The sequence below is a fragment of the Leucopleurus acutus genome (genome assembly GCF_964270905.1).
Source record: "Leucopleurus acutus genome assembly, chromosome: 5".
Classification (NCBI taxonomy): Eukaryota; Metazoa; Chordata; class Mammalia; order Artiodactyla; family Delphinidae; genus Leucopleurus; species Leucopleurus acutus.
The window spans coordinates 144,562,737-144,588,249 of NC_139147.1; the positions used below are offsets into that span (position 1 = coordinate 144,562,737).

General features: G+C 51.2%; 3 protein-coding genes across 3 annotated transcripts; all 3 read right to left on the bottom strand.

Moving 5' to 3' along the window:
- Nucleotides 1-2,414: 2,414 nt before the first annotated feature.
- LOC309961818 (double homeobox protein 4-like protein 4) lies at nt 2,415-7,663 on the bottom strand (the record flags this gene model as incomplete). The annotated part of the gene is made up of 5 exons (XM_082839296.1): nt 2,415-3,104; nt 3,631-3,785; nt 4,193-4,313; nt 5,739-5,893; nt 7,621-7,663. The coding sequence occupies 5 exons, from the start codon at nt 7,661-7,663 to the stop codon at nt 2,415-2,417; spliced, it is 1,164 nt and encodes a 387-aa protein (XP_082695422.1).
- A 3,287-nt stretch (nt 7,664-10,950) lies between these two features.
- On the bottom strand, nt 10,951-16,205 carry LOC309961819 (double homeobox protein 4-like protein 4; the record flags this gene model as incomplete). Its single annotated transcript, XM_082839297.1, has 5 exons — nt 10,951-11,640; nt 12,167-12,321; nt 12,729-12,849; nt 14,275-14,429; nt 16,163-16,205. 5 exons carry the CDS (start codon nt 16,203-16,205, stop codon nt 10,951-10,953), a joined length of 1,164 nt encoding a protein of 387 aa, XP_082695423.1.
- Nucleotides 16,206-19,500: 3,295 nt separating this feature from the next.
- On the bottom strand, nt 19,501-24,750 carry LOC309961821 (double homeobox protein 4-like protein 4; the record flags this gene model as incomplete). The annotated part of the gene is made up of 5 exons (XM_082839299.1): nt 19,501-20,190; nt 20,717-20,871; nt 21,279-21,399; nt 22,825-22,979; nt 24,708-24,750. 5 exons carry the CDS (start codon nt 24,748-24,750, stop codon nt 19,501-19,503), a joined length of 1,164 nt encoding a protein of 387 aa, XP_082695425.1.
- Nucleotides 24,751-25,513: the final 763 nt, after the last annotated feature.

The following is a 25,513-nucleotide window of genomic DNA, read 5'->3' on the forward strand; positions in this document are numbered from 1 at the left end:
AGCCATCCCAACATTATCGGTGCATTTGGGCTGCAGAGAATAGAAAAATTTAAAACAAACCAACAAAAGAAACCCCACCAAAAAATACAGAACCATGCCAAATGTGTTCTTTTGCCACCATGCTTCTTTGGCCACCACGTGGATTAACATGAGGATAGTGAGCTTATTCAGAAACAGTTGGCAATCAGAGTAATTACACCAGCAATTCATGAAAACGTGGCTGGTGTGTGTGTGTGTGTGTGTGTGTGTGTGTGTGTGCACGTGCGTAGGGGTGTTTGTGTGATCTGTGTGTTTGATTTTCTGTACCCACTAAGGTCGGTTGTCAGGTGGTACCCTTGGACGGATGTCACCGGGACCAGTAGGTGTCTGCAAGTCCCAGGGGGCCCAGGAGGATGTCCTGAGGAGGTGTATGTCCTAGTCCCTTGTCCTGCAGTGCCAGAGATCAGAGGGAGGCATGACCATCTTGTTGGATCAGGGGGGGTTTTCCCGAGTAGTTGGAAGTTTTGGCTGAGAAAATTAATCACTGAAACATGGGATTTGCTGGCTTCTCCCAGAAGGCACTGCCTGCCAGACCTGGATCACCTCCCTCCTGGACAATCCAGGTGGGATAAGCTTGCTTGGGGGAGCAGAAGCTGTGATCTGCATGGCAGCCAGGGAATCCTGAGAGCCTGCAGGTGTGTTTATGCACAGTGCACCACTGGCCTCCCTGTGGAGGTACCGCTGCCTGTCCCTGGCCTCTGAGGTTTCTCTGGAGCGGCCAGCATTGGACAACCAAGATGGTAAAGCCACAGTTCCTAGCTCTAGGAAGAGCCTGTGCAAGTCCTTCCACCCACAAGCATCTCAGTGTTTCCCGGAACACTGTGACCCAGTGTTCCCCCCACCCTCTTGAAAGCACCCACAAGCATCTCAGTGTTTCATGGCACACTGTGACCCAGTGTTCCCCCCACCCTCTTGAAAGCACCAACTCTTCCATAAGCTGTCTCCACATCTCCAATCCTACTTGTCCTGAGGCTACCGTGGCCAGATTCTTTTCCCAGAAGGCCTATGCCACCTGTGTGGCTCTTGAAAATGATGTTCCATTTCTGCCCAGTGAAAAGAAGGAGAGAGAGGGAGAGAGAAAGTGAAAGAGAAAGAGAGAGAGAAAGTGAGGGAGAGAGAGAGAGAGGGCGAGAGAGATAGAGAGAGAGAGAGAGAGAGAGAGAGAAAGTGAAAGAGAAAGAGAGTGAGAAAGTGAGGGAGAGAGAGAGAGGGAGAGAGAGCGAGAGAGCGCTGTATATAGCGCTAGAGATCTGGACAAATGGGAGCCTAAGACAGGGGAGTGACTGGGAGGGAGTTGAGGACTAGATGTATCTGCAGAGATATGCACACAATAGAGCTAGAGACCCGGATGCAGTTGTATCCAGAGACTCAGATACATTGTTGTTTACACATTAGATTATTTTAATACTTTGTGCCACTGACACTCCCATGCTGGACATGGGGCACACAGATTGAGCCAGTGGAGAATCACTCAACACAGAGTGTACGAGGCACATGTGTTGGAAAATATTTTTGAAAGAAGCAGTGGAAGGGATCATCTGCCATGACGTTACAATGCCACAGGCATTCGGTTTTTCAGTTCATTTGTTCATCACTTTAGTTATAACTTGGCTTATCTTTTGAGAGGTGTGTTCCTGTAGTGTGTAGCCGTGGACATGTAATGAGCCAGAGAGAGAGAGAGAGAGAGAGAGAGAGAGAGAGATATGGAGAGTGATGATTTGTGTGCATAATCCATTGGGCACAGTTGTTACTATAAACCCTGGCAATGAAAGTGTTTGCATAGTTCTGTCCTTGTGTGCAAAGGCGATGCCCTCGAGGAACTCTTCCATACCATGCACCCAGAAAGCAAGTGAATGTTGTCACTGAGGGACTGTTTTCGTGATTCCACTAGGGTGTGTTTGTGGCTACAAGCTACGGGACTAGACAGGGGTATCTGGACCGCCTTCCATGCTGTCCCAGGTCATGGGAGGGATTTCACCTCTCTGAGGAAATGCGGGAGAAATCAAAGCGACAAAAGCACAACCAAGAACTTGAACTGAGTGCCAAGATTTATTGATTGGATCAATGGAATGTCACATACAACGGGGAAATCCAGTTCAGCGTTGGGTCCTCCTCGTTCTCATTGGAAGGTTTGAATTCCTTGAGGCTTCAGAGAGGGTGTCCCTCTTGGTGTGCAAGCTTTGTGACAGTCCGTGTGGAGCATGGCATCCCTCCTGGGCACAACGCAGTTGCTGTCGACAGTCAACTTGCCTTGTTCTCCCTGCCAGACACTATCATGAGCATTGCTTGTTCCTTCTTCTTTCTCTCCCCCATGGCTCTGCCTCCCAGGAAAGGAGGCTTGAAAGGGGCTCGGGGGAAGGCCTTCCTTCCTGCCCCTAAACCTGTGGCACTGGGGAGCCTGACAGTATGTCAAGCAGGGCCTTGAATTCTTCCTCGCTGAGGGGGGCTTCCAGGGTTGCTGCAAGTTCCTCTTCCTCTGTGTCCACATTCAGAAAAGGGCCTGCCTTGTCCAGAATGTCCACGTCTGACAAGAGTTCATCCAGGAGGCTTGAGGAGCCTGTAAGGGCTGAGCGCTGGGGCTGTTGCTCCAGCTGGGGAGATGTCTCTTCACCTGAGCTTGCCTGCTGCTGCCAGAAGTGTGTCTCTGGTGGTGCAGGTGGCCAGATGGCCCCCTGGGCAGGCTGCCCACTGGCGATGAGAGCATGTGACCGTTCGCCCCACGGAACTGTGGCCAGAAGAGGCTGTGGGTTCTGGCATCTCTGAAGGGCTGCCAGGCTGGGCTGGAGCATGATGAACATCAACGGCTGGCCCACACAGCACCCATAGGAAGCCTCTGGCCCAAGAAAGGAGGGGGAGAAAGCAGCAGTGGCCGCAGCAAAGGATTGCATGCTATCAGGTGCATGAGAGGGAGGATAACGATGAGAGCTTCTATGGACAGTGGGCAGGGTGCTTTGGTCCGACAGGGCAGTCACAGCTGATGTGGCATCAGGGCCTTTGGCTAAGGCATTCACAGGCCCACTAGCGCTCTGCTTTGGGTGCCGAGCTCTTCGGTTCTGGAACCATATCTAGGGAACCATATGGGGCGACAGGAGCATTAGCAGCGTGACAATCCAGATCGACTTGCCGCCGCCTCATTCCCGGCCCACCCCAGCCCGCCCCAACCTGCCCTGCCCTGACCTGACATGCCCTCCAATCTGTCAGACCCATGGCAAGTACTGTTGGGCCTCACCTAAGGGCCATTTTTCCTATAGAGCTTTCACCTTGGCTCTTGAAAATGCGGGAGGACGTCAGGGCAACACAGGACTCACACCACTCTCCGCACCCCTCCCCACCCCTGTCTTTGAGGAGAGCTGGCATTGACCAGCTACAAACTCAGGCCCCTCCCTGGCTGCCCAGGACTTCCATTGCCCTGTCCTCTTCTGGAAATGGATGCCTTCAGATCAGCCCCCGTAGCGTATTCGTAAGACGAAAGGAACTTCCTCCCAATCTCCCGTCTCCAAGCCTACATATATCCAGCAACAACCCGTCGCAAGGGTTAACACTCCTTTCTCGTGGGAGAAGCCAAGTTCCACCCACTGGTGGAGAACTTACCTGGATTCGAGGTTCGGGAATTCCTGTCTGGTGAGCCAATTCTTCCCTGGCAGCAATAGATGGAAATCGATCCCTCTCAAAGGCTTGCATAAGGACCCTTGTTTGAGAAAGAGAGATGAAAGTCCTCTTTCGCCTGGCCTCTCTTCCCATGCTTCCTAAAGAAGAACACACAGAGAAGAGAGGACATTCAGGCCAATTTCAGCACATTCACAGCAGATCCAGTGTGTGGTATGTAGGAAGCGGTATGTCATAGATCAAGATCGATACATCGATACACCTAACTCAGTGCTATGTGAAAACGCCCCATGTGACGGAAGAAGGCATTTCTGCACGTCCGGGCAGGTTCTGGACCCAAAGATTCCAAGCCTTCCTGGGCATGCATCTCCCCACCCTCCAAGAGGGGCATGATGCTCCTGGGTGGAACAGGAATGGGGCAAGATCCCAAGATATCATTGTTTCCTCTCTGAAGCGTTCTTGGACTCCCATGGTCATCCACGTTCATAGATGATTCTGTCTCAAGGAGATGCTCTTGGGAAATGCCTATGGAATGCCGGGTACTTACCTCGAGTCAAAGCCTCAGGTGGTGGGGGCCGCAGTGGCTGTGACTGCCCTCCTTTGCAGGCATTCTCCGACAGCAATCGGCTCTGCTTTAGGCGTCTTCTTCGTTGGTTTTGAAACCAAACCTGGGTACAAAGAAAGAAAGCCTTGTCTTTCAATGCTTATGCACGTACTTCCAAGATCTATTGCAGGGATGCACCATAGAACAAATGCACAAACGCACCAGCCAGCCGGCCGGCCAGCCAGTCGGCGAGCAACAAGCCGACTGATGGAGACCCAGTATGGCCCGTCTGCCCCCAGTGGAAATATTTACGATTCAAAGGGACTGAAGTCTCACTAGCATGTAGAATGTAGACTCCGGCTTTTACCTCTGAAGAAGTGCACCAGATTCCAGAATACACAATCTGTGTCCGTGAAAATAGTCCTTCCTCTTCGAGTCACCTTACTGGTGTCCAGAGTAATGACTTGTGACACAGGAGGAGACAATGCTTGCTTTCCCACAGTCAGAATGGGATGGATAGCTAACTCTCTCTGTCTCTCTCCCCCGCCCCAGCCGTTCTCATCAAAACTACCATTTTCTCTGTGGGTCTTTTGGTCTCTGTCTACGATTCTCCACATCTACCTGTTGACGTCTGTCTCTGTTGAGACCCCCCCGGCTGCCCAAGTGACTGCCTGCCTGCCTTCCCCTCGCTCTGTCTCTGTCCCAGGCTCTCAGGCTCAATCTCCTTTCCCTCATTTGGTCTCTTTGCCTCCCGTTTCCCGTAGTCCATGCCCGATTCATGTCTCCCTGCCTCTCTTATGTCCCCACAGGCAGTACTGTCTCATAACATGCAATCGTATCCATTAGCAAGTGCCCCCATGAAAACCACTCTTCTCATGCTGCCTGGGAACTACTCATTGACAGTTACTACTCAGGGACTACATGCCTCCATCACTTTTAGGTCAGGAGGCTCTTATGTACCCGCTCCCCTTCTTCAGAATATGTGTCCTTGTCTTCAACAGTGAAACATTGTGCATGCTACCTCATTCCCCGAGGCCGAAGAGCAGTGTGGACCTGTGCTTGTGTGCGTGTGTGTGTGCATGTCTTTAGACATTTCTGATGGTGGTGTGTGGAAAATTGGACACCCTGAGAAAAAGTGTTCGTAGGGAAAGTCAATCAGTCTTTGGCGACGCTCTGTAAGGTCGCAGGCACGGTGTTCCTAACTTTGGTGACTCCTCTCCAACGTGCCCAGAGAGGGAAGTCTTCAGCACAGCTAGTTCCTCGGAGGCCAGCCATCAAGGTAACATCTCCTTGACACCACCAGGCCTTCCTGCTTCCTTGGCCCCTCGCCCTTTATACTTGACCACACATTTGAATGGACCTCTCGCCACACAGCTCAGTCTGGCCACGTTTTCCAAAGGGAGCCACCTTCTTGCCAAGATTCGAGTTCCTGCTGTCTGGAGCACCCCGAAGAGGAAAGCCCTAGAGTAAGGAGTGCAACTGGAGTGGGGCAACTTGCGTCTGGACATGGACCCCGAGAGAGAAAATGGATCGAGAGACTCGGTTGTACCTGAATTCTGCTTTCTGGAATGTCCAGTTCTCGTGCCAGCCATTCTCTGGTCGTTATCCCGGGATAGGGGTTCTGTTGAAAGAGTGCTTGCAGGGTGTCCTTCTGACTCAGACTCAGAACAAGCCTCCTCCTTCGCGATGGTCTTGAGAGTCGGCCTGTGGGAGAGAAGAGGGGGAATGTGTCAGGGGAGAATCCATGGAGGTGCAAATGAATGGTGCCGGCCCAGTGCTGGTCCCTGTGCCATGAGAAAAAGCTCTAAGCCAGGGGAAGACTCTGCATTTGGATAAACCGTGGGTACACCCCGAAAGCCACACTGAGTGGGACCCTGGGGGCTCAAGCTAAGCTGAGGGTCAAGGCTATGGGGATCACCTCACCATTCGCCAATGATCCACAGGACGCAATGCAAAGAGAAGGGGAAAGCCCTAGGAAAACAGGCTACCGTGACCAAAACGGGTGGAAGGATTTTCCACCTGTGGAGGCCTTGGAAAATCTTGATGGCTTCTACCAGATTTACCTCTAACTCTATGCTAACCATAGGAACCTGGCTTCTGAACTATCATTCGCACAGCATATCTGCACTTTCACTATTGGAAAGGAAAGTAGACGAAAGCCCAATGAAGCCAGACAAACACACAAGCCAACCCCCAACACAGAACACACTAGAGGATTGAAAACCTATTTTTTTGAGCCATGACCAACGTGCTGCCCTGTCTGATGGCGCCAACCCACCCACACACCCACAACAGCCCAGTACTCCTCAGAAGATGAGTTTCCCTTTTAGTCACCGAGGTCATGGTGACTCTCCCCGTGTGCGTGCTATTCTTTCAGTTGGGCAGTCTGAAGGGCTGCCCCCCACCCCTTTCCTATTTGAGGTTGCCTATTTCTTGTAGCAAGGGAATGGATGGATGTTTGTTTCCTGCATTCTAAGGTGGGAGCCGGGTGTGATGGCCAGGGAGGGTGTGGTTTCAGGCACGTCCTGCACACCCTTGAGATCTTGAGTTTCCTGAAATCTCTCCAACTCTAGGTCAATGCCAACCCTTCTGCAAGGGCTACCTGCCCTAGCAGCTGGCAGCTGGTGACGTAGGGTCGTCTCCAGGTCTCCCTCTGGAAGGATTCAAGACAAGGCAAGGGTTTCGGATCCCCAACGGGGACTCCCTTTAAAAGCGCCCTTCCTTCCTGCCAGCTCCAAGGAACATATTTGGAAAGCACTCAAGGAACGGACTTGTCACACTGCAGATTTTGGCTTTCCAGAGACTCCTGCAGTGCCTACCTTGGAGTCTAATGAAAGACAGTTCGAGTGCTCCTGGAATCTCTGTTTCCCAGGTTCTAGCTTTCAGTTGTGCTCAAAGAAAATCTCTCTTTGTCTCGTAATCTTAACACATACTGGATGTGGATTATTTCCACGGACACCGTGGAAGTTAACCAGTTCAAATGGAACACACAACATAACAGAGCAAATCCGCAACAACAGCAAGAATAGAACATGTGAAACAAATTCAAAATCCCAAACACTGTCAACTGGAAAAGAGTGTCAGTTTAGTTGGGAACGTTATCAAATACTCGTGTTCCGTTCACTGCAAACACAGGCTGGGATTTTTAGTAGAGAAGCCATTGTCAGGCAACAGGGCTACCAACTTCCATGTGGATTTCTAGAAGGAAAACAAATGGAGCAGCAAACAGAAATATCTACGTGAAATGCCCAAACCAAGGTACATCCTTTTGCCCAAGTGATTCCAGAAACATGTCCCAGCATATCAGTGCATGCCATTTGGTGGCCATTGGGAAACTTCAATCTTCGTGGTGATCAACCCTTGGGTCGGGGAGGTGCATGAGTGTATTTGGATGATCCAAGCGCAGAGCCCAGATGCTGAGGGCAACGTACCTCTGGAGGTGCTGTATGTGCCGGATGAGCTGGACGAATCCATGGTGGGAGACCCACAGGGATGGCACGGAAACTGCTGGCCAACTGTTCAGTTCTCAGAAGCTCAGGGTTTATAATGGATGAGGATGCCACGCCCCTATTTATGTAAATAGCCACAGATGGTGCAGAACCCTTCCTTGCCAATTGAGAACCTGGAAGGAATCCCGAGAGGCAAGTGGGCGTTGGAATGGAAGGCCTGCTCGGAGGCTCCCAGGTCCCTTTGAAGCTGCCGCCCTCGTCATCCTTTGCCAGAATGCTTGGGGTCAAGTGCTCTCTCCTTTTCACACCTTTCAACATTCCACACATACTTTCTGTCTCCGTGGAATTCCCCACCTCTGAGTCATTCACGCTTAAGTGTGTCACTGTACTTTCCCAAATGGAGAGAGAACCTAGAGCCTAGTTTGCATCGAGTACGTTTCCCACTTCCCTCATCACCACCAGGACATCATTGCCTCACACTCCTAAAGCATTTCCTTGGCTGGGGTTTGAGTTCCCGATAATTCACATACTAAGCTTGAGTGCTTATCTAGTGTCTACTCATGGTCCTCAGCTGTTTGGGACTTTTTCAGAGGTACTCTGAAACCCATGCCGTTGCTCACATGCCATGGAGAGACCAGAGAAAGGGGCATGCCACACGTGTATGTTTCACAAGGAAAGGAACTTATTTTCAGTGCTTATCCTTGGCATACAAAAGAGAGAGTCGGTTTCACATTCAGTGGTCAACTGACAACTGTACCAAGAAGAAGAAGGAGAAGAGGAAGGGGAAGGGGAAGGGGAAGGGAAAGGGGAAGGGGAAGGAGAGGGATATGTAGCACGTTACATGATGGATGATGACACAGCTGAGTTTGAAAGGAAAGCTTGGATTCCAAGTACAGCCATCCCAACATTATCGGTGCATTTGGGCTGCAGAGAATAGAAAAATTTAAAACAAACCAACAAAAGAAACCCCACCAAAAAATACAGAACCATGCCAAATGTGTTCTTTTGCCACCATGCTTCTTTGGCCACCACGTGGATTAACATGAGGATAGTGAGCTTATTCAGAAACAGTTGGCAATCAGAGTAATTACACCAGCAATTCATGAAAACGTGGCTGGTGTGTGTGTGTGTGTGTGTGTGTGTGTGTGTGTGTGTGTGCACGTGCGTAGGGGTGTTTGTGTGATCTGTGTGTTTGATTTTCTGTACCCACTAAGGTCGGTTGTCAGGTGGTACCCTTGGACGGATGTCACCGGGACCAGTAGGTGTCTGCAAGTCCCAGGGGGTCCAGGAGGATGTCCTGAGGAGGTGTATGTCCTAGTCCCTTGTCCTGCAGTGCCAGAGATCAGAGGGAGGCATGACCATCTTGTTGGATCAGGGGGGGTTTTCCCGAGTAGTTGGAAGTTTTGGCTGAGAAAATTAATCACTGAAACATGGGATTTGCTGGCTTCTCCCAGAAGGCACTGCCTGCCAGACCTGGATCACCTCCCTCCTGGACAATCCAGGTGGGATAAGCTTGCTTGGGGGAGCAGAAGCTGTGATCTGCATGGCAGCCAGGGAATCCTGAGAGCCTGCAGGTGTGTTTATGCACAGTGCACCACTGGCCTCCCTGTGGAGGTACCGCTGCCTGTCCCTGGCCTCTGAGGTTTCTCTGGAGCGGCCAGCATTGGACAACCAAGATGGTAAAGCCACAGTTCCTAGCTCTAGGAAGAGCCTGTGCAAGTCCTTCCACCCACAAGCATCTCAGTGTTTCCCGGAACACTGTGACCCAGTGTTCCCCCCACCCTCTTGAAAGCACCCACAAGCATCTCAGTGTTTCATGGCACACTGTGACCCAGTGTTCCCCCCACCCTCTTGAAAGCACCAACTCTTCCATAAGCTGTCTCCACATCTCCAATCCTACTTGTCCTGAGGCTACCGTGGCCAGATTCTTTTCCCAGAAGGCCTATGCCACCTGTGTGGCTCTTGAAAATGATGTTCCATTTCTGCCCAGTGAAAAGAAGGAGAGAGAGGGAGAGAGAAAGTGAAAGAGAAAGAGAGAGAGAAAGTGAGGGAGAGAGAGAGAGAGGGCGAGAGAGATAGAGAGAGAGAGAGAGAGAGAGAGAAAGTGAAAGAGAAAGAGAGTGAGAAAGTGAGGGAGAGAGAGAGAGGGAGAGAGAGCGAGAGAGCGCTGTATATAGCGCTAGAGATCTGGACAAATGGGAGCCTAAGACAGGGGAGTGACTGGGAGGGAGTTGAGGACTAGATGTATCTGCAGAGATATGCACACAATAGAGCTAGAGACCCGGATGCAGTTGTATCCAGAGACTCAGATACATTGTTGTTTACACATTAGATTATTTTAATACTTTGTGCCACTGACACTCCCATGCTGGACATGGGGCACACAGATTGAGCCAGTGGAGAATCACTCAACACAGAGTGTACGAGGCACATGTGTTGGAAAATATTTTTGAAAGAAGCAGTGGAAGGGATCATCTGCCATGACGTTACAATGCCACAGGCATTCGGTTTTTCAGTTCATTTGTTCATCACTTTAGTTATAACTTGGCTTATCTTTTGAGAGGTGTGTTCCTGTAGTGTGTAGCCGTGGACATGTAATGAGCCAGAGAGAGAGAGAGAAAGAGAGAGAGAGAGAGAGAGATGGAGAGTGATGATTTGTGTGCATAATCCATTGGGCACAGTTGTTACTATAAACCCTGGCAATGAAAGTGTTTGCATAGTTCTGTCCTTGTGTGCAAAGGCGATGCCCTCGAGGAACTCTTCCATACCATGCACCCAGAAAGCAAGTGAATGTTGTCACTGAGAGACTGTTTTCGTGATTCCACTAGGGTGTGTTTGTGGCTACAAGCTACGGGACTAGACAGGGGTATCTGGACCGCCTTCCATGCTGTCCCAGGTCATGGGAGGGATTTCACCTCTCTGAGGAAATGCGGGAGAAATCAAAGCGACAAAAGCACAACCAAGAACTTGAACTGAGTGCCAAGATTTATTGATTGGATCAATGGAATGTCACATACAACGGGGAAATCCAGTTCAGCGTTGGGTCCTCCTCGTTCTCATTGGAAGGTTTGAATTCCTTGAGGCTTCAGAGAGGGTGTCCCTCTTGGTGTGCAAGCTTTGTGACAGTCCGTGTGGAGCATGGCATCCCTCCTGGGCACAACGCAGTTGCTGTCGACAGTCAACTTGCCTTGTTCTCCCTGCCAGACACTATCATGAGCATTGCTTGTTCCTTCTTCTTTCTCTCCCCCATGGCTCTGCCTCCCAGGAAAGGAGGCTTGAAAGGGGCTCGGGGGAAGGCCTTCCTTCCTGCCCCTAAACCTGTGGCACTGGGGAGCCTGACAGTATGTCAAGCAGGGCCTTGAATTCTTCCTCGCTGAGGGGGGCTTCCAGGGTTGCTGCAAGTTCCTCTTCCTCTGTGTCCACATTCAGAAAAGGGCCTGCCTTGTCCAGAATGTCCACGTCTGACAAGAGTTCATCCAGGAGGCTTGAGGAGCCTGTAAGGGCTGAGCGCTGGGGCTGTTGCTCCAGCTGGGGAGATGTCTCTTCACCTGAGCTTGCCTGCTGCTGCCAGAAGTGTGTCTCTGGTGGTGCAGGTGGCCAGATGGCCCCCTGGGCAGGCTGCCCACTGGCGATGAGAGCATGTGACCGTTCGCCCCACGGAACTGTGGCCAGAAGAGGCTGTGGGTTCTGGCATCTCTGAAGGGCTGCCAGGCTGGGCTGGAGCATGATGAACATCAATGGCTGGCCCACACAGCACCCATAGGAAGCCTCTGGCCCAAGAAAGGAGGGGGAGAAAGCAGCAGTGGCCGCAGCAAAGGATTGCATGCTATCAGGTGCATGAGAGGGAGGATAACGATGAGAGCTTCTATGGACAGTGGGCAGGGTGCTTTGGTCCGACAGGGCAGTCACAGCTGATGTGGCATCAGGGCCTTTGGCTAAGGCATTCACAGGCCCACTAGCGCTCTGCTTTGGGTGCCGAGCTCTTCGGTTCTGGAACCATATCTAGGGAACCATATGGGGCGACAGGAGCATTAACAGCGTGACAATCCAGATCGACTTGCCACCGCCTCATTCCCGGCCCACCCCAGCCCGCCCCAACCTGCCCTGCCCTGACCTGACATGCCCTCCAATCTGTCAGACCCATGGCAAGTACTGTTGGGCCTCACCTAAGGGCCATTTTTCCTATAGAGCTTTCACCTTGGCTCTTGAAAATGCGGGAGGACGTCAGGGCAACACAGGACTCACACCACTCTCCGCACCCCTCCCCACCCCTGTCTTTGAGGAGAGCTGGCATTGACCAGCTACAAACTCAGGCCCCTCCCTGGCTGCCCAGGACTTCCATTGCCCTGTCCTCTTCTGGAAATGGATGCCTTCAGATCAGCCCCCGTAGCGTATTCGTAAGACGAAAGGAACTTCCTCCCAATCTCCCGTCTCCAAGCCTACATATATCCAGCAACAACCCGTCGCAAGGGTTAACACTCCTTTCTCGTGGGAGAAGCCAAGTTCCACCCACTGGTGGAGAACTTACCTGGATTCGAGGTTCGGGAATTCCTGTCTGGTGAGCCAATTCTTCCCTGGCAGCAATAGATGGAAATCGATCCCTCTCAAAGGCTTGCATAAGGACCCTTGTTTGAGAAAGAGAGATGAAAGTCCTCTTTCGCCTGGCCTCTCTTCCCATGCTTCCTAAAGAAGAACACACAGAGAAGAGAGGACATTCAGGCCAATTTCAGCACATTCACAGCAGATCCAGTGTGTGGTATGTAGGAAGCGGTATGTCATAGATCAAGATCGATACATCGATACACCTAACTCAGTGCTATGTGAAAACGCCCCATGTGACGGAAGAAGGCATTTCTGCACGTCCGGGCAGGTTCTGGACCCAAAGATTCCAAGCCTTCCTGGGCATGCATCTCCCCACCCTCCAAGAGGGGCATGATGCTCCTGGGTGGAACAGGAATGGGGCAAGATCCCAAGATATCATTGTTTCCTCTCTGAAGCGTTCTTGGACTCCCATGGTCATCCACGTTCATAGATGATTCTGTCTCAAGGAGATGCTCTTGGGAAATGCCTATGGAATGCCGGGTACTTACCTCGAGTCAAAGCCTCAGGTGGTGGGGGCCGCAGTGGCTGTGACTGCCCTCCTTTGCAGGCATTCTCCGACAGCAATCGGCTCTGCTTTAGGCGTCTTCTTCGTTGGTTTTGAAACCAAACCTGGGTACAAAGAAAGAAAGCCTTGTCTTTCAATGCTTATGCACGTACTTCCAAGATCTATTGCAGGGATGCACCATAGAACAAATGCACAAACGCACCAGCCAGCCGGCCGGCCAGCCAGTCGGCGAGCAACAAGCCGACTGATGGAGACCCAGTATGGCCCGTCTGCCCCCAGTGGAAATATTTACGATTCAAAGGGACTGAAGTCTCACTAGCATGTAGAATGTAGACTCCGGCTTTTACCTCTGAAGAAGTGCACCAGATTCCAGAATACACAATCTGTGTCCGTGAAAATAGTCCTTCCTCTTCGAGTCACCTTACTGGTGTCCAGAGTAATGACTTGTGACACAGGAGGAGACAATGCTTGCTTTCCCACAGTCAGAATGGGATGGATAGCTAACTCTCTCTGTCTCTCTCCCCCGCCCCAGCCGTTCTCATCAAAACTACCATTTTCTCTGTGGGTCTTTTGGTCTCTGTCTACGATTCTCCACATCTACCTGTTGACGTCTGTCTCTGTTGAGACCCCCCCGGCTGCCCAAGTGACTGCCTGCCTGCCTTCCCCTCGCTCTGTCTCTGTCCCAGGCTCTCAGGCTCAATCTCCTTTCCCTCATTTGGTCTCTTTGCCTCCCGTTTCCCGTAGTCCATGCCCGATTCATGTCTCCCTGCCTCTCTTATGTCCCCACAGGCAGTACTGTCTCATAACATGCAATCGTATCCATTAGCAAGTGCCCCCATGAAAACCACTCTTCTCATGCTGCCTGGGAACTACTCATTGACAGTTACTACTCAGGGACTACATGCCTCCATCACTTTTAGGTCAGGAGGCTCTTATGTACCCGCTCCCCTTCTTCAGAATATGTGTCCTTGTCTTCAACAGTGAAACATTGTGCATGCTACCTCATTCCCCGAGGCCGAAGAGCAGTGTGGACCTGTGCTTGTGTGCGTGTGTGTGTGCATGTCTTTAGACATTTCTGATGGTGGTGTGTGGAAAATTGGACACCCTGAGAAAAAGTGTTCGTAGGGAAAGTCAATCAGTCTTTGGCGACGCTCTGTAAGGTCGCAGGCACGGTGTTCCTAACTTTGGTGACTCCTCTCCAACGTGCCCAGAGAGGGAAGTCTTCAGCACAGCTAGTTCCTCGGAGGCCAGCCATCAAGGTAACATCTCCTTGACACCACCAGGCCTTCCTGCTTCCTTGGCCCCTCGCCCTTTATACTTGACCACACATTTGAATGGACCTCTCGCCACACAGCTCAGTCTGGCCACGTTTTCCAAAGGGAGCCACCTTCTTGCCAAGATTCGAGTTCCTGCTGTCTGGAGCACCCCGAAGAGGAAAGCCCTAGAGTAAGGAGTGCAACTGGAGTGGGGCAACTTGCGTCTGGACATGGACCCCGAGAGAGAAAATGGATCGAGAGACTCGGTTGTACCTGAATTCTGCTTTCTGGAATGTCCAGTTCTCGTGCCAGCCATTCTCTGGTCGTTATCCCGGGATAGGGGTTCTGTTGAAAGAGTGCTTGCAGGGTGTCCTTCTGACTCAGACTCAGAACAAGCCTCCTCCTTCGCGATGGTCTTGAGAGTCGGCCTGTGGGAGAGAAGAGGGGGAATGTGTCAGGGGAGAATCCATGGAGGTGCAAATGAATGGTGCCGGCCCAGTGCTGGTCCCTGTGCCATGAGAAAAAGCTCTAAGCCAGGGGAAGACTCTGCATTTGGATAAACCGTGGGTACACCCCGAAAGCCACACTGAGTGGGACCCTGGGGGCTCAAGCTAAGCTGAGGGTCAAGGCTATGGGGATCACCTCACCATTCGCCAATGATCCACAGGACGCAATGCAAAGAGAAGGGGAAAGCCCTAGGAAAACAGGCTACCGTGACCAAAACGGGTGGAAGGATTTTCCACCTGTGGAGGCCTTGGAAAATCTTGATGGCTTCTACCAGATTTACCTCTAACTCTATGCTAACCATAGGAACCTGGCTTCTGAACTATCATTCGCACAGCATATCTGCACTTTCACTATTGGAAAGGAAAGTAGACGAAAGCCCAATGAAGCCAGACAAACACACAAGCCAACCCCCAACACAGAACACACTAGAGGATTGTTTAGAAAACCTATTTCTTTGAGCCATGACCAACGTGCTGCCCTGTCTGATGGCGCCAACCCACCCACACACCCACAACAGCCCAGTACTCCTCAGAAGATGAGTTTCCCTTTTAGTCACCGAGGTCATGGTGACTCTCCCCGTGTGCGTGCTATTCTTTCAGTTGGGCAGTCTGAAGGGCTGCCCCCCACCCCTTTCCTATTTGAGGTTGCCTATTTCTTGTAGCAAGGGAATGGATGGATGTTTGTTTCCTGCATTCTAAGGTGGGAGCCGGGTGTGATGGCCAGGGAGGGTGTGGTTTCAGGCACGTCCTGCACACCCTTGAGATCTTGAGTTTCCTGAAATCTCTCCAACTCTAGGTCAATGCCAACCCTTCTGCAAGGGCTACCTGCCCTAGCAGCTGGCAGCTGGTGACGTAGGGTCGTCTCCAGGTCTCCCTCTGGAAGGATTCAAGACAAGGCAAGGGTTTCGGATCCCCAACGGGGACTCCCTTTAAAAGCGCCCTTCCTTCCTGCCAGCTCCAAGGAACATATTTGGAAAGCACTCAAGGAACGGACTTGTCACACTGCAGATTTTGGCTTTCCAGAGACTCCTGCAGTGCCTACCTTGGAGTCTAATGAAAGACAGTTCGAGTGCTCCTGGAATCTCTGTTTCCCAGGTTCTAGCTTTCAGTTGTGCTCAAAGAAAATCTCTCTTTGTCTCGTAATCTTAACACATACTGGATGTGGATTATTTCCACGGACACCGTGGAAGTTAACCAGTTCAAATGGAACACACAACATAACAGAGCAAATCCGCAACAACAGCAAGAATAGAACATGTGAAACAAATTCAAAATCCCAAACACTGTCAACTGGAAAAGAGTGTCAGTTTAGTTGGGAACGTTATCAAATACTCGTGTTCCGTTCACTGCAAACACAGGCTGGGATTTTTAGTAGAGAAGCCATTGTCAGGCAACAGGGCTACCAACTTCCATGTGGATTTCTAGAAGGAAAACAAATGGAGCAGCAAACCAGAAATATCTACGTGAAATGCCCAAACCAAGGTGCATCCTTTTGGCCAAGTGATTCCAGAAACATGTCCCAGCATATCAGTGCATGCCATTTGGTGGCCATTGGGAAACTTCAATCTTCGTGGTGATCAACCCTTGGGTCGGGGAGGTGCATGAGTGTATTTGGATGATCCAAGCGCAGAGCCCAGATGCTGAGGGCAACGTACCTCTGGAGGTGCTGTATGTGCCGGATGAGCTGGACGAATCCATGGTGGGAGACCCACAGGGATGGCACGGAAACTGCTGGCCAACTGTTCAGTTCTCAGAAGCTCAGGGTTTATAATGGATGAGGATGCCACGCCCCTATTTATGTAAATAGCCACAGATGGTGCAGAACCCTTCCTTGCCAATTGAGAACCTGGAAGGAATCCCGAGAGGCAAGTGGGCGTTGGAATGGAAGGCCTGCTCGGAGGCTCCCAGGTCCCTTTGAAGCTGCCGCCCTCGTCATCCTTTGCCAGAATGCTTGGGGTCAAGTGCTCTCTCCTTTTCACACCTTTCAACATTCCACACATACTTTCTGTCTCCGTGGAATTCCCCACCTCTGAGTCATTCACGCTTAAGTGTGTCACTGTACTTTCCCAAATGGAGAGAGAACCTAGAGCCTAGTTTGCATCGAGTACGTTTCCCACTTCCCTCATCACCACCAGGACATCATTGCCTCACACTCCTAAAGCATTTCCTTGGCTGGGGTTTGAGTTCCCGATAATTCACATACTAAGCTTGAGTGCTTATCTAGTGTCTACTCATGGTCCTCAGCTGTTTGGGACTTTTTCAGAGGTACTCTGAAACCCATGCCGTTGCTCACATGCCATGGAGAGACCAGAGAAAGGGGCATGCCACACGTGTATGTTTCACAAGGAAAGGAACTTATTTTCAGTGCTTATCCTTGGCATACAAAAGAGAGAGTCGGTTTCACATTCAGTGGTCAACTGACAACTGTACCAAGAAGAAGAAGGAGAAGAGGAAGGGGAAGGGGAAGGGGAAGGGAAAGGGGAAGGGGAAGGAGAGGGATATGTAGCACGTTACATGATGGATGATGACACAGCTGAGTTTGAAAGGAAAGCTTGGATTCCAAGTACAGCCATCCCAACATTATCGGTGCATTTGGGCTGCAGAGAATAGAAAAATTTAAAACAAACCAACAAAAGAAACCCCACCAAAAAATACAGAACCATGCCAAATGTGTTCTTTTGCCACCATGCTTCTTTGGCCACCACGTGGATTAACATGAGGATAGTGAGCTTATTCAGAAACAGTTGGCAATCAGAGTAATTACACCAGCAATTCATGAAAACGTGGCTGGTGTGTGTGTGTGTGTGTGTGTGTGTGTGTGTGTGTGTGTGTGTGTGTGCACGTGCGTAGGGGTGTTTGTGTGATCTGTGTGTTTGATTTTCTGTACCCACTAAGGTCGGTTGTCAGGTGGTACCCTTGGACGGATGTCACCGGGACCAGTAGGTGTCTGCAAGTCCCAGGGGGCCCAGGAGGATGTCCTGAGGAGGTGTATGTCCTAGTCCCTTGTCCTGCAGTGCCAGAGATCAGAGGGAGGCATGACCATCTTGTTGGATCAGGGGGGGTTTTCCCGAGTAGTTGGAAGTTTTGGCTGAGAAAATTAATCACTGAAACATGGGATTTGCTGGCTTCTCCCAGAAGGCACTGCCTGCCAGACCTGGATCACCTCCCTCCTGGACAATCCAGGTGGGATAAGCTTGCTTGGGGGAGCAGAAGCTGTGATCTGCATGGCAGCCAGGGAATCCTGAGAGCCTGCAGGTGTGTTTATGCACAGTGCACCGCTGGCCTCCCTGTGGAGGTACCGCTGCCTGTCCCTGGCCTCTGAGGTTTCTCTGGAGCGGCCAGCATTGGACAACCAAGATGGTAAAGCCACAGTTCCTAGCTCTAGGAAGAGCCTGTGCAAGTCCTTCCACCCACAAGCATCTCAGTGTTTCCCGGAACACTGTGACCCAGTGTTCCCCCCACCCTCTTGAAAGCACCCACAAGCATCTCAGTGTTTCATGGCACACTGTGACCCAGTGTTCCCCCCACCCTCTTGAAAGCACCAACTCTTCCATAAGCTGTCTCCACATCTCCAATCCTACTTGTCCTGAGGCTACCGTGGCCAGATTCTTTTCCCAGAAGGCCTATGCCACCTGTGTGGCTCTTGAAAATGATGTTCCATTTCTGCCCAGTGAAAAGAAGGAGAGAGAGGGAGAGAGAAAGTGAAAGAGAAAGAGAGAGAGAAAGTGAGGGAGAGAGAGAGAGAGGGCGAGAGAGATAGAGAGAGAGAGAGAGAGAAAGTGAAAGAGAAAGAGAGTGAGAAAGTGAGGGAGAGAGAGAGAGGGAGAGAGAGCGAGAGAGCGCTGTATATAGCGCTAGAGATCTGGACAAATGGGAGCCTAAGACAGGGGAGTGACTGGGAGGGAGTTGAGGACTAGATGTATCTGCAGAGATATGCACACAATAGAGCTAGAGACCCGGATGCAGTTGTATCCAGAGACTCAGATACATTGTTGTTTACACATTAGATTATTTTAATACTTTGTGCCACTGACACTCCCATGCTGGACATGGGGCACACAGATTGAGCCAGTGGAGAATCACTCAACACAGAGTGTACGAGGCACATGTGTTGGAAAATATTTTTGAAAGAAGCAGTGGAAGGGATCATCTGCCATGACGTTACAATGCCACAGGCATTCGGTTTTTCAGTTCATTTGTTCATCACTTTAGTTATAACTTGGCTTATCTTTTGAGAGGTGTGTTCCTGTAGTGTGTAGCCGTGGACATGTAATGAGCCAGAGAGAGAGAGAGAGAGAGAGAGAGAGAGAGAGAGAGAGAGATGGAGAGTGATGATTTGTGTGCATAATCCATTGGGCACAGTTGTTACTATAAACCCTGGCAATGAAAGTGTTTGCATAGTTCTGTCCTTGTGTGCAAAGGCGATGCCCTCGAGGAACTCTTCCATACCATGCACCCAGAAAGCAAGTGAATGTTGTCACTGAGAGACTGTTTTCGTGATTCCACTAGGGTGTGTTTGTGGCTACAAGCTACGGGACTAGACAGGGGTATCTGGACCGCCTTCCATGCTGTCCCAGGTCATGGGAGGGATTTCACCTCTCTGAGGAAATGCGGGAGAAATCAAAGCGACAAAAGCACAACCAAGAACTTGAACTGAGTGCCAAGATTTATTGATTGGATCAATGGAATGTCACATACAACGGGGAAATCCAGTTCAGCGTTGGGTCCTCCTCGTTCTCATTGGAAGGTTTGAATTCCTTGAGGCTTCAGAGAGGGTGTCCCTCTTGGTGTGCAAGCTTTGTGACAGTCCGTGTGGAGCATGGCATCCCTCCTGGGCACAACGCAGTTGCTGTCGACAGTCAACTTGCCTTGTTCTCCCTGCCAGACACTATCATGAGCATTGCTTGTTCCTTCTTCTTTCTCTCCCCCATGGCTCTGCCTCCCAGGAAAGGAGGCTTGAAAGGGGCTCGGGGGAAGGCCTTCCTTCCTGCCCCTAAACCTGTGGCACTGGGGAGCCTGACAGTATGTCAAGCAGGGCCTTGAATTCTTCCTCGCTGAGGGGGGCTTCCAGGGTTGCTGCAAGTTCCTCTTCCTCTGTGTCCACATTCAGAAAAGGGCCTGCCTTGTCCAGAATGTCCACGTCTGACAAGAGTTCATCCAGGAGGCTTGAGGAGCCTGTAAGGGCTGAGCGCTGGGGCTGTTGCTCCAGCTGGGGAGATGTCTCTTCACCTGAGCTTGCCTGCTGCTGCCAGAAGTGTGTCTCTGGTGGTGCAGGTGGCCAGATGGCCCCCTGGGCAGGCTGCCCACTGGCGATGAGAGCATGTGACCGTTCGCCCCACGGAACTGTGGCCAGAAGAGGCTGTGGGTTCTGGCATCTCTGAAGGGCTGCCAGGCTGGGCTGGAGCATGATGAACATCAACGGCTGGCCCACACAGCACCCATAGGAAGCCTCTGGCCCAAGAAAGGAGGGGGAGAAAGCAGCAGTGGCCGCAGCAAAGGATTGCATGCTATCAGGTGCATGAGAGGGAGGATAACGATGAGAGCTTCTATGGACAGTGGGCAGGGTGCTTTGGTCCGACAGGGCAGTCACAGCTGATGTGGCATCAGGGCCTTTGGCTAAGGCATTCACAGGCCCACTAGCGCTCTGCTTTGGGTGCCGAGCTCTTCGGTTCTGGAACCATATCTAGGGAACCATATGGGGCGACAGGAGCATTAGCAGCGTGACAATCCAGATCGACTTGCCGCCGCCTCATTCCCGGCCCACCCCAGCCCGCCCCAACCTGCCCTGCCCTGACCTGACATGCCCTCCAATCTGTCAGACCCATGGCAAGTACTGTTGGGCCTCACCTAAGGGCCATTTTTCCTATAGAGCTTTCACCTTGGCTCTTGAAAATGCGGGAGGACGTCAGGGCAACACAGGACTCACACCACTCTCCGCACCCCTCCCCACCCCTGTCTTTGAGGAGAGCTGGCATTGACCAGCTACAAACTCAGGCCCCTCCCTGGCTGCCCAGGACTTCCATTGCCCTGTCCTCTTCTGGAAATGGATGCCTTCAGATCAGCCCCCATAGCGTATTCGTAAGACGAAAGGAACTTCCTCCCAATCTCCCATCTCCAAGCCTACATATATCCAGCAACAACCCGTCGCAAGGGTTAACACTCCTTTCTCGTGGGAGAAGCCAAGTTCCACCCACTGGTGGAGAACTTACCTGGATTCGAGGTTCGGGAATTCCTGTCTGGTGAGCCAATTCTTCCCTGGCAGCAATAGATGGAAATCGATCCCTCTCAAAGGCTTGCATAAGGACCCTTGTTTGAGAAAGAGAGATGAAAGTCCTCTTTCGCCTGGCCTCTCTTCCCATGCTTCCTAAAGAAGAACACACAGAGAAGAGAGGACATTCAGGCCAATTTCAGCACATTCACAGCAGATCCAGTGTGTGGTATGTAGGAAGCGGTATGTCATAGATCAAGATCGATACATCGATACACCTAACTCAGTGCTATGTGAAAACGCCCCATGTGACGGAAGAAGGCATTTCTGCACGTCCGGGCAGGTTCTGGACCCAAAGATTCCAAGCCTTCCTGGGCATGCATCTCCCCACCCTCCAAGAGGGGCATGATGCTCCTGGGTGGAACAGGAATGGGGCAAGATCCCAAGATATCATTGTTTCCTCTCTGAAGCGTTCTTGGACTCCCATGGTCATCCACGTTCATAGATGATTCTGTCTCAAGGAGATGCTCTTGGGAAATGCCTATGGAATGCCGGGTACTTACCTCGAGTCAAAGCCTCAGGTGGTGGGGGCCGCAGTGGCTGTGACTGCCCTCCTTTGCAGGCATTCTCCGACAGCAATCGGCTCTGCTTTAGGCGTCTTCTTCGTTGGTTTTGAAACCAAACCTGGGTACAAAGAAAGAAAGCCTTGTCTTTCAATGCTTATGCACGTACTTCCAAGATCTATTGCAGGGATGCACCATAGAACAAATGCACAAACGCACCAGCCAGCCGGCCGGCCAGCCAGTCGGCGAGCAACAAGCCGACTGATGGAGACCCAGTATGGCCCGTCTGCCCCCAGTGGAAATATTTACGATTCAAAGGGACTGAAGTCTCACTAGCATGTAGAATGTAGACTCCGGCTTTTACCTCTGAAGAAGTGCACCAGATTCCAGAATACACAGTCTGTGTCCGTGAAAATAGTCCTTCCTCTTCGAGTCACCTTACTGGTGTCCAGAGTAATGACTTGTGACACAGGAGGAGACAATGCTTGCTTTCCCACAGTCAGAATGGGATGGATAGCTAACTCTCTCTGTCTCTCTCCCCCGCCCCAGCCGTTCTCATCAAAACTACCATTTTCTCTGTGGGTCTTTTGGTCTCTGTCTACGATTCTCCACATCTACCTGTTGACGTCTGTCTCTGTTGAGACCCCCCCGGCTGCCCAAGTGACTGCCTGCCTGCCTTCCCCTCGCTCTGTCTCTGTCCCAGGCTCTCAGGCTCAATCTCCTTTCCCTCATTTGGTCTCTTTGCCTCCCGTTTCCCGTAGTCCATGCCCGATTCATGTCTCCCTGCCTCTCTTATGTCCCCACAGGCAGTACTGTCTCATAACATGCAATCGTATCCATTAGCAAGTGCCCCCATGAAAACCACTCTTCTCATGCTGCCTGGGAACTACTCATTGACAGTTACTACTCAGGGACTACATGCCTCCATCACTTTTAGGTCAGGAGGCTCTTATGTACCCGCTCCCCTTCTTCAGAATATGTGTCCTTGTCTTCAACAGTGAAACATTGTGCATGCTACCTCATTCCCCGAGGCCGAAGAGCAGTGTGGACCTGTGCTTGTGTGCGTGTGTGTGTGCATGTCTTTAGACATTTCTGATGGTGGTGTGTGGAAAATTGGACACCCTGAGAAAAAGTGTTCGTAGGGAAAGTCAATCAGTCTTTGGCGACGCTCTGTAAGGTCGCAGGCACGGTGTTCCTAACTTTGGTGACTCCTCTCCAACGTGCCCAGAGAGGGAAGTCTTCAGCACAGCTAGTTCCTCGGAGGCCAGCCATCAAGGTAACATCTCCTTGACACCACCAGGCCTTCCTGCTTCCTTGGCCCCTCGCCCTTTATACTTGACCACACATTTGAATGGACCTCTCGCCACACAGCTCAGTCTGGCCACGTTTTCCAAAGGGAGCCACCTTCTTGCCAAGATTCGAGTTCCTGCTGTCTGGAGCACCCCGAAGAGGAAAGCCCTAGAGTAAGGAGTGCAACTGGAGTGGGGCAACTTGCGTCTGGACATGGACCCCGAGAGAGAAAATGGATCGAGAGACTCGGTTGTACCTGAATTCTGCTTTCTGGAATGTCCAGTTCTCGTGCCAGCCATTCTCTGGTCGTTATCCCGGGATAGGGGTTCTGTTGAAAGAGTGCTTGCAGGGTGTCCTTCTGACTCAGACTCAGAACAAGCCTCCTCCTTCGCGATGGTCTTGAGAGTCGGCCTGTGGGAGAGAAGAGGGGGAATGTGTCAGGGGAGAATCCATGGAGGTGCAAATGAATGGTGCCGGCCCAGTGCTGGTCCCTGTGCCATGAGAAAAAGCTCTAAGCCAGGGGAAGACTCTGCATTTGGATAAACCGTGGGTACACCCCGAAAGCCACACTGAGTGGGACCCTGGGGGCTCAAGCTAAGCTGAGGGTCAAGGCTATGGGGATCACCTCACCATTCGCCAATGATCCACAGGACGCAATGCAAAGAGAAGGGGAAAGCCCTAGGAAAACAGGCTACCGTGACCAAAACGGGTGGAAGGATTTTCCACCTGTGGAGGCCTTGGAAAATCTTGATGGCTTCTACCAGATTTACCTCTAACTCTATGCTAACCATAGGAACCTGGCTTCTGAACTATCATTCGCACAGCATATCTGCACTTTCACTATTGGAAAGGAAAGTAGACGAAAGCCCAATGAAGCCAGACAAACACACAAGCCAACCCCCAACACAGAACACACTAGAGGATTGAAAACCTATTTTTTTGAGCCATGACCAACGTGCTGCCCTGTCTGATGGCGCCAACCCACCCACACACCCACAACAGCCCAGTACTCCTCAGAAGATGAGTTTCCCTTTTAGTCACCGAGGTCATGGTGACTCTCCCCGTGTGCGTGCTATTCTTTCAGTTGGGCAGTCTGAAGGGCTGCCCCCCACCCCTTTCCTATTTGAGGTTGCCTATTTCTTGTAGCAAGGGAATGGATGGATGTTTGTTTCCTGCATTCTAAGGTGGGAGCCGGGTGTGATGGCCAGGGAGGGTGTGGTTTCAGGCACGTCCTGCACACCCTTGAGATCTTGAGTTTCCTGAAATCTCTCCAACTCTAGGTCAATGCCAACCCTTCTGCAAGGGCTACCTGCCCTAGCAGCTGGCAGCTGGTGACGTAGGGTCGTCTCCAGGTCTCCCTCTGGAAGGATTCAAGACAAGGCAAGGGTTTCGGATCCCCAACGGGGACTCCCTTTAAAAGCGCCCTTCCTTCCTGCCAGCTCCAAGGAACATATTTGGAAAGCACTCAAGGAACGGACTTGTCACACTGCAGATTTTGGCTTTCCAGAGACTCCTGCAGTGCCTACCTTGGAGTCTAATGAAAGACAGTTCGAGTGCTCCTGGAATCTCTGTTTCCCAGGTTCTAGCTTTCAGTTGTGCTCAAAGAAAATCTCTCTTTGTCTCGTAATCTTAACACATACTGGATGTGGATTATTTCCACGGACACCGTGGAAGTTAACCAGTTCAAATGGAACACACAACATAACAGAGCAAATCCGCAACAACAGCAAGAATAGAACATGTGAAACAAATTCAAAATCCCAAACACTGTCAACTGGAAAAGAGTGTCAGTTTAGTTGGGAACGTTATCAAATACTCGTGTTCCGTTCACTGCAAACACAGGCTGGGATTTTTAGTAGAGAAGCCATTGTCAGGCAACAGGGCTACCAACTTCCATGTGGATTTCTAGAAGGAAAACAAATGGAGCAGCAAACCAGAAATATCTACGTGAAATGCCCAAACCAAGGTGCATCCTTTTGCCCAAGTGATTCCAGAAACATGTCCCAGCATATCAGTGCATGCCATTTGGTGGCCATTGGGAAACTTCAATCTTCGTGGTGATCAACCCTTGGGTCGGGGAGGTGCATGAGTGTATTTGGATGATCCAAGCGCAGAGCCCAGATGCTGAGGGCAACGTACCTCTGGAGGTGCTGTATGTGCCGGATGAGCTGGACGAATCCATGGTGGGAGACCCACAGGGATGGCACGGAAACTGCTGGCCAACTGTTCAGTTCTCAGAAGCTCAGGGTTTATAATGGATGAGGATGCCACGCCCCTATTTATGTAAATAGCCACAGATGGTGCAGAACCCTTCCTTGCCAATTGAGAACCTGGAAGGAATCCCGAGAGGCAAGTGGGCGTTGGAATGGAAGGCCTGCTCGGAGGCTCCCAGGTCCCTTTGAAGCTGCCGCCCTCGTCATCCTTTGCCAGAATGCTTGGGGTCAAGTGCTCTCTCCTTTTCACACCTTTCAACATTCCACACATACTTTCTGTCTCCGTGGAATTCCCCACCTCTGAGTCATTCACGCTTAAGTGTGTCACTGTACTTTCCCAAATGGAGAGAGAACCTAGAGCCTAGTTTGCATCGAGTACGTTTCCCACTTCCCTCATCACCACCAGGACATCATTGCCTCACACTCCTAAAGCATTTCCTTGGCTGGGGTTTGAGTTCCCGATAATTCACATACTAAGCTTGAGTGCTTATCTAGTGTCTACTCATGGTCCTCAGCTGTTTGGGACTTTTTCAGAGGTACTCTGAAACCCATGCCGTTGCTCACATGCCATGGAGAGACCAGAGAAAGGGGCATGCCACACGTGTATGTTTCACAAGGAAAGGAACTTATTTTCAGTGCTTATCCTTGGCATACAAAAGAGAGAGTCGGTTTCACATTCAGTGGTCAACTGACAACTGTACCAAGAAGAAGAAGGAGAAGAGGAAGGGGAAG